The 12,666-nt window shown below is 40.7% G+C and overlaps 1 protein-coding gene across 2 annotated transcripts in view; it reads right to left on the bottom strand.

Annotated features, from left to right (window-relative positions):
- The window catches only part of Cdin1 (CDAN1 interacting nuclease 1), a 207,317-nt gene that overhangs the window by 88,061 nt on the left and 106,590 nt on the right, over positions 1-12,666 (bottom strand). For both annotated transcript variants that reach the window (XM_059261110.1, XM_059261111.1), the window contains exons 9-10: positions 6,081-6,146; positions 5,389-5,494 (exon numbers count right to left, since the gene is read on the bottom strand). In XM_059261110.1, coding sequence (XP_059117093.1) covers positions 5,389-5,494; positions 6,081-6,146 — 172 coding nt within the window. The remainder of the gene's footprint in view (positions 1-5,388; positions 5,495-6,080; positions 6,147-12,666) is intronic.

The following is a 12,666-nucleotide window of genomic DNA, read 5'->3' as shown; positions in this document are numbered from 1 at the left end:
TGGTACTCTACATTGCAAGGACATCAAAATATGCTAATTAGGGAGCCAAGATACTCCTCCCAGGGTTAACCAGTGGAGTGTACACCTCTGCCTGAGGGCAAGGGTTTGCGGAAATGTGCATGGGGTATGGCTGTGCAGGTTGGGTTGTGACTGACAACTTTCAGGTGAAGTGAAAAGAGGGATAAGACAGGGTAGTGGGGCCACCTGTACCTGCACTGCTACAAACAGCCTGGGGCTACAAGGAGTATGAGAATTCTTAACATCAATTTCAACTTGCAAATCTTCCAGCACAACAGAATATGTTATTTTAGGTCTGTTGACTTGATGGATAATTGAAATGCAGACATGCAGGAAGGAGGCTTCCATTCATCTCCTGCCCTTGATATCTTCTCTCTCTCTCTCTCTCTCTCTCTCTCTCTCTCTCTCTCTCTCATCTCCAAGGAAACTGATTGTTCTCTACTAGGTTTTCAAGGCATTCCATGTCAAATTTCAATCCAGAGAAGTCAAAAATTTTGGGAAAAGAAGTCATCAATTTAAAGCTGGGTGAGAAGAACCATAACTGCAATTCCTGCACTCAAGGGGCTGAGACAGGGGGATTACCATGAGCTCAAGACCAGCCTGGGCTACAGAGTAAGATCTTTCAACAAAACAAAACAAACAACTATAAATATTTATCTGATAAACTTTACAAAATGCATTTGCCACGTGGTTACCTTTCATTGCCTACTTTAAAATCATATAAAATAGTTATGATACTTCTCTAAAATAGGGCTGTAAAAGCTTGTTCATCTATAAAGTATATAAAAATGTTTTAGAATATTGAGACATTTTCCACTGTCCTGAGGATGGCATTCTCAAGAAAAAAAATTGAATCAATTATGGTTTAATGTCACTATGTCTCATATAATCCTTAACAGTTGATTTAAATTATTGGTGCCTATTAAGTAAGAGTATATCCATCACATAGTCATGCAATGAATAACTATCCACTGATCACCTACTGTGTGACAGGCATTGTGCCAATCTCTGAGCATTTAAAGATAGATAAAACAACTAGATAGCATCAACTCGAAGAGGGTGGCAAGCAAACACCAATTACAATGTTTGATAACTGTTATGGAATCATCAGCAGAATACAGGCATGTGTCCTTCTGAAGTCAACCAAGCTGAGCACTAAAGTTACCTAAGGCGTTTATCTGTCAAAGAAGGCGATTCAAAGTGTCTGATGTGAATACCTTTAAATTCCACCAGACAGTGACACACAGGACAAAGACAGAGGAGGATTAATATCTGTTGACTGCCAGCAAGTATGAAAGTGCTTCGCAGGTATTAAATAACTGGCAGTCACAGAGTGAGAACGGCATTATTAATTCCATCCTCTTGAGGAGAAAACAAGGGGTTCTGGAGGTAAGCAAGCTGTTTCCAGGCATGAGACCAGCATAACCTAGACTCAAGCCCAGTATTCCTTCCATAACTTCAAGAATGACTACTGTGAAAGTCAAGTTCAAGTACACAGAACCTCATCATTTCCAGTCATCAGCTTAGATGGTCTCTGAAAAGCTTACCTATAAAGTGCACCTTTAAAACTGATGCTCCTGATGACAATGTGCCTGAAGATACCAAAAAGAGCAGAAGGCCCGAACATGTGTGTGAGTGTCATGCTCTTAATCAGCAGTTGTTGGACACTGGTCACCATAGCATGTGGGTCTCTCTTTGTTAAGTTTTGCATTCTTCTACTCCTTTGATGGGCAGTATGTCAGAAGCAAGCATAGAATCTGGCCTTCAACTGCAGAATTCCTTTCCTCCTTTATCTGCCATCTGAATATGAAAGCAGACTTAATAATGCAAGCCAAATTGTCAAAGAACTCACTTCACAACTACAGGAAGGAGGAGAAGGCTTCTGAGAGTTGGTTTCATGAAGAAATATTTTCTGGTAGCACTCTACTGTTTGCGATTGTATTATGGACCCAATGCTTCTTCTCAGCAGCTAGCTATTTGACTAGAGAGAGGCAGAAGGGAGCATGTTGAGGAATTAGTCAAGGCTCATACCAAAACAGGGGGTGGAAAAGCAGCAAATGTTCTTTAGACAGAATTGAAGTCTTTTAAAGGTGAATTAAGACAAGACCAATTGCTAAAGTTTGATATCAAAGCAATGAGAGAGAGAAGACATTTCAAAATAACAGTATAGAATGGAGTGTGCTCTTGAAGAGTTTTACACAGCAGTTTTCCACTACTTTCTACTCAGTCATTCATTCACTCACTAATTCACTCATTCATGGAGAGCTAAAGCCCTGTAAGGAGACAGAACTGACTGAGGAGTTAACATCATAGATTGCGTGGTCAAGGATGTCCTTCCAAGGAGGGGACATGAGCTGAGCTCCGAATGTCACATGAAGAAAGTTAAGTGGAGAACCAAGCAAAGAAGCTTCCAGGTAAAAAGAATGAACCAGAGTAGGATGTGAAGTACAAACAAGGAACAAGATTCAAGGAAAATCAAGAAAATGGGTGATAGGAATCATAAAAATAAAAGGGCTCTTAGGGGAGAGGTGTGTGTATCTACTACTGGGCTGGAGTGGGGTGGAGCAGATCATGCAGAGGGCCCTGAGACCAGAGAGGAGTTGGAATTTTATTTGAAATGTGACAGCAAGGCACTGAAATGTTTTGAGCAGGAAAATGACACTATATAATTGACGTTATCCAAGTCTGAGATATGAAAAACTGACCACAGGACTGTAAGACTGTGGACCCGAGGAAATCGGTTTTGAAAGCTAGAGTAATAGCCCAAAAGATGCTAACAGGTGCTGAGGCAAGAGCAGGTGAGACGGCCATAAATACACAGTTTGAGACACAGTGAAATGGATCTGTGGTAAAACTCAGATTTGTGAACTGTGCAAACTGAGGCACCACTAGCTGAACTGAGGATGGATAGAAAAGTAACAAGCTTGAAGGAAAACAATTAGAGTTTAGTTTTACGCATGTCAAATCTAAGACACCTAGTAGATACCATGAAGGACAGCAGGAATTCATCTCAGCCAGTGTTAGAGCTGGGAGTCAACATTAGCAGAAACCAATGTACCACATGAGTCAATGAAATATCTGAGGGACTTCCCAGATATTTGCAATGGATGTAGATAAAAGAAGGGTGGGCACCAAGTCCTAGGGCCCCTTTACCCAGGAAGAAGAACAAGTGAAAGAAAACAAGGAAGCTTCTGGTATAGAGGGGAGAAACACAAAAAGAAAGGACATTGTGGAAGACAAGAAAATCAAATGTTTTAAAAAGATGGAGTAAATGACCAGCTTTCAGAACTGCTGAAAGCTAAATAAAAACAATGTATTACGAAACCCAACCTAACTGGACAGAAACTGTATAAATTATTGACTACTCATGCTCCCTTCAGCCAATGTCAGTAACCCACAGGTTTCCCATGGAGGTAACTAGATTATGTGATGTGCCCCGGAATGGTGTGAGGTGAACAGTAGGTACTCAATAGCTGCGTGGTTTTAGAATGACGATATGATTTTGGCCTTTGAAGTTGAGCTTTCTTATTGGAAACTGAACTTCTATTTGTTTTTCAGAAAAGATGTGACCAGTTCCAAAGAGGGGAACATAGTCCCAATGCACAGTGATTCGCATGACCAATTGTTTTTAATCCTTTAGTAACCTAAACTTAGGCGATTTGATTTTCTTGTCATTGCTTTCCCTATACCATCAAAAATGATGCTTTCTTTACTATTTCAAACCCATCAGAAAATCGCTAAAAATCTAAAATTCAATTTGCTCCATTACTGCTAATTTGAATAATGGCTGAATAAAACACAGGAAACGCTGAAGCAGCATTGATTTCTAAAACATTTTGCACTTCCCTCCTCCATCCCTGTAAAGTAAAGCTTGGATGCTACGCACAATTACACAAGAAAATCAAGAAGGCCATTACATTCAGCATTTTGTCATGATCACTGTTACCATGGCGAAGGGTAGGCGTAGTTTAGCACAGCTGCCAGGGGCGAGATCTGCTGGCCTTTTGTAAAGCTGAGTAACAATATAATGCCAAATTCGATAGCCTCCCACCCACACCCCACACTGTTGCCTGCAGATGCTACCATCTCCTTCTTTAATAAACTGGGCATGTGTCATCTTATTACTGTATTCTTCCTGTTGGCCAGTGACAGAGGAGCACAGCTAATCTAGAAAGGTTGCCACGTGACCCACTTCTTGTTTTCATGGAGGAAAACCCATGGTGTGAAAACAAGAGTGCAATCACAAAAAACCGAAGATTCAACAGTTGCACTGCATATGACAATGACTTGTGTTAGAAATGGAATGGATGGAGGAGAGAGAGAAACACAGGCCTGTGATAACTAGCAGAATAGCACACGGCTTCCTTTCTTTTGAGTTTCAGTTTAGTTATCTATATAATGGGGATAAAAGTAACTTCCTGTCTGGGAAGATGGCTCAGTGGAAAAGCATTGCTACATAAGTGGGAGGACTGGAATTCAGATCCCCAGCACCTAGGTCAGAGCCAGGCAGACATGATTATTGGCTGTATATCAGCCATGGGGTGGGGAGAGGTGGCGCAGAGATGAGATCCCCAGGACAAGCTGGAATCAGTGAACTCTAGTCTCAGTGAGAAACCCTGCCTCAATAAATAAAGTGGTGAGTTACTCTGGAAGACCATTCAATGTCAACTTTGGTCCTTCACACACACACTTATACATATGTATATACTCCTGCATGTATTCACATGCACCCATGTACTATAGACATGCCTACTCATATGTACACCCCCCCCCCCCCCCCCCACATAACCTATTTGTAAGGACTAACTGAAGTAACTTTCAGGTCCAGGCACACAGCAGGTATCTGATACATCTGTTCCTACCTGCACCCCTTTAATTGTGGAGATTTCCATCTCCTCAAGATGGTTACAGAATTTCATAGGTAAACTGTTTGCTACAGTTGTAATTTAAATCATTTTCATCTTTCATATGGTTTGGATACTGTCTTCAGAGACTGAGAATAAATTAATTTTTATAGTCTAAAAGGAAGCATAAATTCCACATCAAAAGGATAGAAATCCAGTGTCTATATCATATTATGCACCACAGCTTGTTATTCGTATTTTAAGTGACACTAATGTAATCACTGTAAAGCAGGAAATAGACTATACCAGTTTTGACCTTAAGCACAGATTTTAAGTTTTAAAAAATGAAGCAACATCATGAAAGCAGAGAAGTTTAAATTATCTGAAATGAATACATTAATCAGAGTCTATATTTACTAGGGAAAAAAAGGCTCCTAGCATTTTTACCAGCTAAACAAAATATTTTTTTCTAATGAGACGTCAGCTGAGTATCGTTTATCTTAAGAGAAAAATAATGGGACCTTACCTATTCCAGTAGCTCCAGAACTGGCCATGCAGGTAGGCGTGGTGGCTACATTCATCACCAAATGAGGCTTTGCTTTCAATCCAGTGAATTATGTGCCCTTCCACAGCTAAGGGACAAAGCATTACTAATACACGGCGAAGGAAAGGGAAGACTGAGAATCCTCGGCTATGCACTGGCCTCTCTATGCTTCACATTAATGAGCAGGGCTTTAGCCTCTGCCATTCACTGAGGGTGTAATTATAAAACAACACGTTGTGTGAGTTCATCGCCAGGCACACTGGGGCCACAACCTCATCTTGTCATCTTCACCCCATTCTTCCAAACTCCCTTTCTTAGTGCTCAAAATGCTGCTCTGCAGCACGACAAGGGACATGTCGAGAAGACCAAAGTGTGCCTAGCTGTCTGGCAAACCTATGTTTTAAAATTTCAAAATTTAGAGAAATGAGTTGAAAATGGCATCTCAAAAAGCACCTTTAGGAGGCATGCTCATTCCTCAAGTATATGGAAAAGTGTTGAAGAACAGACTTCTTCCGAAGCATGTATGAGATAATTTAAGATAATCTTTTCCAACACTTTTACCCACTTCAATATAGTATTATAAAGATAAGCTACTCTGAAAATATTTGCTAATAGCAACACGTGAGAAAAAAATCCCCTCTACACACAGATGCGTATCAAGCTCAAGGACTTACCAACTGGCACCTGTAAAATGAAGTCCGGTGTTTTGTCATAGCCCTTTGCACGGAGCTGATCTTCATCTGCAGGAAGAACAAACACTATCATTTATTGCGGCACTCCATTAAAAAGACAGCAATATAATTGCTTTTCTTTCTTAAATATGTGTAAAAATTACTAATGCAGCCATACGTGTCTTTCTTACGTGTGCAATGCCGTGTCAGAATAAATGAATTTTCTTCGCAAACCTGAATCAGAGATACCAGAATGCTTCTTTGTCCTTTTTGCATTTTTATGTCTTTATTATAAACATCATTAATCCAAGCTGTCAGGAGCGACTTTTTTTTTTCCTTTTGGTAATTGAAAATTCTCAAAATAAATATACTTACCGAAGGAAAGAAAAGGGATGTGCTAGTGTCAGCCGTCAATATTGACAGTTTATAGTAAGGCAGAAGTACAGTGGCCTTTGCAGTCAGGAAACAAACGCTTCCTTAAAACAATCAAGAAATTCTAGTTTCAATTAATAAAACTATTCCTATACATATGAAAAGGAGAAAAAAGTGAGATTGCCACAATTAGTTATCTTGCTTAATTCCTTAGGTATACAACTGTTTCTGGCTGTTGAGAGTTTGACAGCCTGAGTATATACTTCTGAAAAGCAAACAGGCCTGAAGATATTTTCCCTATCTTTTCAATGTCTTCTGTAAATATCAATGATCCCCATTGGAAGGGAAGAAAGCAGGGAAACAGGAACCCAGACAAAGTTTGAAAAACTAGCAAGGTGCTTGACTTAAAAAAAGAAAAAAACATCAAAAAAAGAAACCTCTCAGTATTTTCTAAATGCTGTCCTTGACTTCTAATGGCATTACAATGTGATTTCTGAAACGGAGAGTTCTCCATTAGATTTTGGAGTGACCTGGTCATTCAATTCCAGGCCTGGCTTTCTGTCTTCACCCAACCTCAACTAATGGCTCAACCAAGTAACAAGGAAGGCCGAGTGGTCTCTTCACACCTATTGGGCTGTTGACATTGTCATGCATCCCACTGGCCTTCCTGCATCAACTTTGATTAAAATTAATGGCCCATTCCCAGGGTTGGGTAGCTTATTTCCAATCCATTTGTCAGCCCAAGACAGTGGTTTCATGGCCAGTGTTGAGAAGCTCTGTTTCAGAGCATTCTTGTGTACATCCTGAAAGGTCAGCATTTTAAACATAAATAAGCTTTAATGAGAAGACACACATTAAGTAGATATTGAAGTGGAATGCTGTTAGAAGTAGGTATCTTCACTCAGAGTTTTGAATGCTTGATGCAAGGATTCAGAACAGTCTTCCCTCTTGGAAATATCACAAAATAAAAAGAAATAAAATGTCAAGCTGTTGAAATAAATACAAATCAAACTAGCTTAATTTTAAAACAAAAGAATTTGGAAATTGAACTACAGAAATGGACTGGCAAAGTCTCTAGCCTTTAACTTTACTCTGGCCATGAAAAATAGAAAAGGTGTTTATTGCAATCAACCCTAGTGTTTTGAGTGATATTTTAAAGAAGTAATGAATAGTTTTAAAAGCTAGTTGACATTAAAAAAGATAGATAATATCTTATTAAAATTATCCTACCTTCATCAGCCTTTGCAGATGTTAAAATTTGTTTCAGAAAAAAAAAATGATTATGTTTCTCACAGCAGCTCAAAACAAAACTTCAAAGGTCACCAAGCAAACCACGAGTGCAGTCAAATTCTTTAATCGCTGACCCCCCTCTCTGCTCCCTGCACCAAAGTCACCGATGCGACTGTAGGGCTTTTCTAATGTGAAAAATTCAAATCCCAAACTCCAAAGCCAAACCTACCGGTGAGGCTAGGGAACGTACCTGTCTTTTTTGTGGAATTCCAAAGTACCAGGGGATAAAGACTCAGTCGCTCTGTCTGCCTTTCCTGCCCCCTCCTATCTCCTCCTTCCATGTTCTCAGTATCTACCAAGTTGATCCTACAGTAACTGAGCCCAGGACAGCATCTCCACATCTGAGTCTTTACCACTGTTTCCTATAATAAGAGGTTATTCAAAACAACTGAAATGCCCTTTCTTTGACTTACTAAACTCTCACTGCCATAACACCTCCATATTCTATCCCCCATGTAGTGGTTCCCAAACCCATCCACATTTCCCTAGGGAGGGAGGGAACAACCTGAAGTTCAGAGTGTAGCCAGAAGCACTTGTGAACAGGCAGCTCACTGTGCTGGGCCTCCGGGAAGGTTCTGTCAATCATCACTCCACTTAGTACCTTGAAGGCCAGCCTACCTGGCCCAGCTTCCCATCTTTTATATTATGCTTCTTTCTTGGCCCTTGGATTCCCAAGGTGTTCCTAACATTAGAACACTATCTAAACTTCTGGGTATAGACTTAAAATTTGGGTGGCACACTCCATTTACAACTCAGAGGCCTGAAGCTACGAGCCTTGCTCTACCCTTAGTTCTTCTTTCCACCCACTCTGTGTGGGCTCCTCCTCTGCAGTGATGACGCCAACAGGCTTGCACACACTGATGTTGTTACTCTGAGAACTGGACTCTCTGCTGTCCCTCTCACTACCAGCATATTCCCCACACGGATTTGATGTCCAGAAAGGACCCTGAAATAATTAAAAGTGCATCTTAGACAATATTGATGTTTTCTACAATGCCTACCTGCCTACACAGGTGATTCTCTCTCCATTTAACTCTCTGGGCGTTAACAGAGCACAGAGGCAGTGAGATTGGTTCAAAGTTGGAGGTTTCTTTTGAAATTCCTGCTGTTATGACAAACGTCTGTGCCTCATCTCATTGCGGTTGTGAAGGACAAAAGTAACCCCTTTCCTTCATGCTTTTTTCTTTCATCACTGGTGTTTAAAGTAATGCCTCCCTTATCTGGTCCTTAGATTTGGGCAGTCTCTCCACAAACCCATTCTGTACCGGGGACTATGCTATTAATGGGTAGCCATGATCACATTCCTACTTCTTATCTGGCTACTGATCTGTGCAGATTTCTCCTCTAAGAAAGACAGGTGTGCAATCTACATTTTCCCCAAGAACCATGCATTTCATATGGGTTTTTATGCTTTATACACATACTTTAGCTAACTAGTTACTTAGGATTCTTGACTCTCCCTAGCTGAAACAGGATGTCTGAAATGTATGTTGTATCCTCAGAGAAAAAGGGTAATTTGTTAAGAGAGGAGAAAAAGTGAGGGCTAAAATCTGAACTTGTATTTGAGTACCTTCCCCCCACCCAGCCTTACCCAGTGAGCACAGCAAATAGGGAGAAAGATTCTTCTAGTCAAGGCGCATTCATAAACCTATGCATTTCACAGCTCCGAAACTCAGGGATCTCATGGTGCAAGGTTTCACCACCAAAATAATTACAAGAATATTATCACTTAAAAGCACATTGTTCACCCTCATATCTACAAAATAAAGAAGTATAGATACTCAGAACCTCATGAAACAGTATTTCTGTGCTAATAACATCTTAGAGACGACTAGTCCCACATTCTAATTTATATATCCTAAAAGAAGCCCAGAGAAGTTAAGTTGTCCACCATGACCTAGACTTCTCAGAGAGCAAAGAGAGAGCCCATGACAACCAAGTCCCGCTTTGTCCCCACAACTCTACAGTATTCCTAATTACATCAATAATTAATCTGGATCACGTGTGATATTTATGAAGAGTGAGGGATGCTCCTTTTCCTCTTGTGTGATTGGTAGATGGCCACCTGTCTGATACTACCTGGAGGAACCGAATAACCTTAATTTCCAGAGCATTGGTGGTTAACAAAACTACATCCAAAGAAGAAATGGAAGTTCATTTTAAAAACTACATTTAAATACTATTATTTCAATTATACAAAAACACCGCAGGTCTGTTTATTTTTACATTGCCAGGCCTGTTCTTAGGTGATACTGTAAAGAGGGATTAGATGTGCGTAAAGAACATTGTGAACATTTACTTTCTCTGTCCTTTGAATTATCTCCTTGAAATACCCAAAATATCCAAAGCAATTAGTTACTAATTACACAATTTCTTTGTTTAAAATAAAGGATTGAGTTTTAGTCAGAGAATAAGCAAGACACATCTGAAACTAGTTAACATATACTTAAGAATCATACTTAAGACTACTAGAAAATGTTCTCTTTAACCTGCACTGTTTTATCAAAATCTTTAAACTTAAGAAATATATCATTTCCTAAGAAATTGTGTAAAATTCCAGTTTGGAACATCTGAAAATGAGAAGGAACACTCTGAAGTGACCCGTGATTATAAAATAAAATACACCAAATGACTTTTAAAAAAGAAATCCTTTAAGACCTTGTACATAATTACTAAATGCACAGGGAGCCCAAAGTCATGCATCAATTCAAATGAAAACCCCAGCTTATCTCTTCTACTCCAGTATTTCATGCGCTTGGACCACTTCCTTTTGAAACCTTAATTCAATGCTTAGAGCTGTGACCTTTCTTCTCTGTGCGTTCCCTGCGAACAAGTCTCACAGCCTCTCCTGTTGAAGGCATCAGTAGAGCTTCGATAAGAGTCGCCATTATATATGCGAACTGTGCAGAGGTACACGGGACACATATGTATTGAATGGGGAGACTTTGTCACACAGAAATGAAATCTTTACCCAACCCCAGATTTCATTGTAGCTATTAGTTTCAACTTCTTCCCCCAAAGCCTCTTATCAAAGCCACTAATAAGGACTGCAACGGACTGCTCTGACCTCATCCTCCGCTTATGTCTTTAGGGGACAATACTGGGGGAACCGAAGTGCCCTGAAAACAGGGAACAAGCAGGAGGTCAAGAAGCTGGAGCAGCAGGAGGAGCGGCTAGGTAGGCCGTCCTGGCGGCCTGGTGTTGTGGAGACTGGAGACACAAACTTCAACAGCAAAGCAAATTACTGGAAATCCTTTTGGCCTCATGCTTCAAAGGACAGACAAATCGGCATGGCAGATGAACGAGACACACCCAGACAGCTACTGTGAGGGCGCTAAGCTGTAACACAAAGACCACAACCAGTTTCTCCTCAGAAAACAAGGGGACCTGGAAAGTCCTAGAGCCTTCTTGGCCAACCTCAAAATTTTGACGAGTGGTTGAATGTCAGCCTGTCTCTCCCAGCTTTCTTCTGAATTGGTGTGTATGGAAGAGGCATATTCACAGTTACAAGGCATGAAAAGGAGCCCTGAGGTAGATGTGTGCCTACATATGCAAGTCTGCAGATACTGCCAGACCGCTGCGTCAATTCAGTAGTGATAGTACGTGATTTTACTCCAGGGAAGCTGTGCCTATGGAAAATAAAGATGGAAATTGCAGTTAATTCACTGTAGGGAGAGACTGTTTCATTTAGCTGCCCTGTAGCTATCCTGCCTGGCATTGCTATCCCACACTGTGATTCTATTAGGTAGTTGGCAAACTGCCCCCTCAACCACCCAGATGAGTGGACACTAGACCCAGATCAGCTGATAACAGAGTCCTTCTTGTGTTTTGTGGTTGTTTTTGAGATGACAGGACAACCTTTTCTGAGATTATAATTCTAAGAAATAAACAAACTAGCATCACCAGTGACCATCTTTGCTTCTTGAGAATGAAGGAAGCCTTGAGAAGAATGTCCCAAGAAGGACAGAAGGGAGCTATGGGTGACACTACTTTGTCTTCTGAACTCCAAGCACACCAGAAGCAAAGTTCTCTCCTTGGGAGTAGCTGGGTCCATATTAGAGCCAATCAGTCCTCTGTGTGTTTAAATGCAATGGCTTGTTTATATTTCTGCCACTAACAACTAAAATTGTTCATGGCCAGGAAAGCAAAAGAACAGCAGGCATGTTATCTAAGCACACAATAGGGAAGGAAGGGCCTCGGGCCTGGAGTACACAGTGCACATCATTACCTTTCTTTGGTGTTTCAGAGAGCGTGTGTTCAAGCAGCAGGGAAGTGTCTATGGTTTCTGTCTCTTAGTTCTAGAGGGAAGTGTGCACATGCATACTCGAGGACAGTCTCTTCTCACTGCAATGTCTTCAGAAAGGGGGTGTAACCCCAATTCCCTATGTCCCTAATAGCACATCCCTGCCACTTCAAAAACCTACCTTCTTTTTAACCTTCTGATAGACAGGCATTTAAGTGGTTGAGTCCTTATGAAAAATCTAAGTGACTGCTCCCTCCAGCCTGCATAATCACATTTTATTTCTAGTCTCTTATTACCGCTAACATCTGCAGGTAAACAATCTTAGCATTCTAAGTCTCACATGCTCCTGCTGCCTATTACTCACCTGAAGTCATAATCCCCTGTTTATCACATCAAGATCACTGCCCCAGCACAGCATGCTTGTTTTAAGGTGGAGAAGAAAACAGCAGGAACAGATGAACTCTTAGAAACAAAGATCCTAATTTCTTACAGCAAGGGACATCCTTCACTAAGCCTATTTGGCTTTACACATTATACCCTCTTTGAGTCCCAGAGAATAATACACGAACGCAAGAAATGTGCCCATGTAAAATATGCTGGTTTATCCAAACATGGGGGGAAGGAATGAGGCAGGAGTAAAGTAAGTGCCTCTCGGATGTCACTCAAAATAATTGTTAGTGTCTA

This window comes from Peromyscus eremicus, chromosome 4 (genome assembly GCF_949786415.1).
Source record: "Peromyscus eremicus chromosome 4, PerEre_H2_v1, whole genome shotgun sequence".
In the NCBI taxonomy this organism is placed as follows: domain Eukaryota; kingdom Metazoa; phylum Chordata; class Mammalia; order Rodentia; family Cricetidae; genus Peromyscus; species Peromyscus eremicus.
This window is presented reverse-complemented; position numbering and strand designations above follow the sequence as displayed.